Source organism: Phragmites australis, chromosome 7 (genome assembly GCF_958298935.1).
Source record: "Phragmites australis chromosome 7, lpPhrAust1.1, whole genome shotgun sequence".
Lineage (NCBI taxonomy): Eukaryota > Viridiplantae > Streptophyta > Magnoliopsida > Poales > Poaceae > Phragmites > Phragmites australis.
In genome coordinates, this window is record NC_084927.1 from 11,203,936 (window position 1) to 11,206,826 (window position 2,891).

The window sequence follows — 2,891 nt, forward strand, 5'->3', positions numbered from 1 at the left end:
TTCTTCTCACTTTCCAAATTGCTCATCCAGAGCCTTGATCTCTGAGGCTGGTTTATTTTCCCCCCAACTCTTCGCTTATTACCCTTTTGTTGAATAATTCTGTTAATTATGAACTTTTTGTTGCAAACTTGTATTAGTTATGATGTCTAGTCAGTGACATGTGAAATAACATGGTTACGCATGCTTAAATGAGATGAGATGTTAATGAATTGTGTACGTGTGTGATATTATATGTACTGAGATGGTTATATGTGCATGTGAAACTTGAATGCATGCTTATCTTACTGTATGTGCCATATGTGATATTATTTGTGTTGTTGTCGGCAATGTTAGATTATATACATGGGGGAGGGGCCATCAGTGTCGGTCCATAACAAGGAACCAGCATTGATACTTAGACTATCAGTGTTGGTTTCTTGTTATGGACCGGTACTGATATTCATTATTAGTATCGGTTCATAAATGATACTAATAATCCGTGCCGAGTAATCAATGTTTGTTCAAAAACCACCACTTATGACGTTTTTGAGCCGGCACTGATAACCATTTCTGTAGTAGTCTTCCTTTCCCTCGTATTGTCAAGGCGATTTGAGGAACCAACTGGTACTAATTAATTGACCAGTGGCTAAAAAATCAAAACGATGATGCTAACAGGGTAAGGAAACTAGTTCTTTTTTGTTATCAATTTCGCAAAACGAAATTAAGAAAGGATTTCAATTCTCCACCTATGTATTGCTCTCACTCTCATGCTTAAATGCAACGGTGGCATGCCCTCCTCAACTAAACACTAGAGGGATGATCAGTTGATGTGAAAAATATTTGCATTATTACCCTATAAAAAACCCTAAGGGTGAACACCAGCTTCCTTCAATGGCCTCATGAGTCATCAGTTTAAACACTGCAATGATCTTTCATCATTTGTTTTCTGGAATATCTCTCGAGTTAAAGAGAACAAGAGATGGCACTTTCACCAAGGCATGCAAATCTTTTTCACCATGGCAATCCTTTTCTTTTTATTTAGGGGGAGAATAAGCAGCAACCTTGCTTAACTGAAGAAAAAGGAAAAAAAAGAGCATATTGCACTACAATACTGGATAAACTGGTTCCCAAGACAATGTTGTTTACAAGAAGGCTACATGGGGATTTTCAACACAGACACAAGAAATCCAGTATCAGAATCAAATAATTTGCCCATAGAACAATGTGCGTTAGTTCCAAGTTCCAACCAAACTAGCACAAACTGCAGCTAAGGCAGCCTTATTTAGTCTTCTTCACCTTTTCAGCACCAAATGCTGTGCAAATCTTCTTCCAACTCCTTATCGCTTTGAGCATCGGTATCACCACCCATGGACTGTTCACACCAATGAAATATGCCCAGTAGTAGAATGGACTGGCTCAGAAGTTGAAGCCATGTAAGTATGCAGTGATGAAGTATACCAAGCATCCGTATAGCTGGCCCAAACAAACAGTGAACTGAAGAATATGGCTGTTGTACTTCCTCTCCTTGGAGAGCTAAGATGGGTCCATGGGCACTACCTTGATACCACCATCAGCCTTCCACTTCTTGGTATCGTCGTTGGTCTCACCCTTGGCAAAGTCATCGAACCCGGAAGTATCAGTAAAAATGAGCTTGGAGTCCTTAGCATTGTCCTTGCTCTTGCCGGTGGCTTGATGCCTCTGATGTTTAGAGTCTATGTGTCTCGAGGTAGTCGCCGTTTGATAGAACTGCTCAACTATCTCTATGTTCTGCTTGTCACACTTGAACACTGCACGTTGATCTCCCTTGACGGTTATGACCCATTTGGGACTTGGGATTTTGACCACATGGTATGCATAATGCACCATGACCATGAACTTGTCTAACATTGGGCAGCCTAGGATCACATTGTATGTCATCTTGAAGTATCCAACATCGAAGGTCAGCTTCTTTGTATGGAACTTGTCGGGTGCGCCGAATGTGACCAGTAACTCGATCTGACAAAGAGGTATGGTCGATGAGTTTGTAGTTATACCACGGAAATGCTCAGCTCCTGCCTTGAGCTTTGGCATTGGGATTCCCATCCTATCTAATGTAAGGTGAAGATGAGGTTGGGTGAGCTACCTCCATCGACCAAGGTTTAAAAAACCTTGAAGATGAGGATAGCAGGCTGGACCACAATCAGGTACTGACTTGGGTGCAAAACCATGACTCGGTGGTTAGCTTCCTCAAAGGTAATCAGAACCTGTAACCACTTGAGATATCAGGGAGGCCCAGTTGGAGCCAGGTTAACATCCCTTTCGACCGCCTTGTGTTGCCTCTTGAACTTGTATGTGGCTCAAAGGATCGAATGGGCCAAGAGGGGGGGGGGTGAATTTGGCAAATAAAAACTTCTACTAAAATCTAGAACAAATAGCAACCTTAGCCTAGATGAAAGGAAATACGACAACACGAACAAGCTAGGAGAAGGCAACAAAACAAGAAAGCAAAGACAATAAGAAAATGCGAAGAAGAAAGCTTGCAACAATATAAATGCTCAAATTAAATTATGGAATAATAAAGAGATGGACAAGACAACACCAGATTTTTTCCCAAGGTATTGAGGAGTTGGCACTCCCCCCTAGTCCTCGTTGGAGCATCCACCAAGGATATTGCTCCCCCTTGAGTCACCAAGACTCAAGTGCTCTCTCATGATTGCCACTTCTCCATCTCTGGATTGGTAGGCATCAAAGCAAGTGCATATATCTTCTTTAGGCTCCCACAAGAACTCCAAGAGCTCACTAAGACACCTCCAATCACCAAAGACTGGCTAGGTGTTGCCAACCACCAAGAGTAACAAGCCAATAGCTTCACTTGACCAGGATCAAGCCTAGACTACAGCTAGATGCACAGTTGCTACTCTCCAAGCACTAAT

General features: G+C 42.0%; 1 protein-coding gene across 1 annotated transcript; it reads right to left on the minus strand.

Moving 5' to 3' along the window:
* Positions 1–1,512: 1,512 nt before the first annotated feature.
* On the minus strand, positions 1,513–2,049 carry LOC133925389 (uncharacterized). Its single transcript, XM_062371329.1, has one exon. It carries the CDS (start codon positions 2,047–2,049, stop codon positions 1,513–1,515), a length of 537 nt encoding a protein of 178 aa, XP_062227313.1.
* Between the last annotated feature and the right edge of the window lie 842 nt (positions 2,050–2,891).

Excerpts from the sequence above, each read along its gene's own strand:
- LOC133925389 (XM_062371329.1), bottom strand. The coding sequence starts at position 2,049 with ATGCCAAAGCTCAAGGCAGGAGCTGAGCATTTCCGTGGTATAACTACA.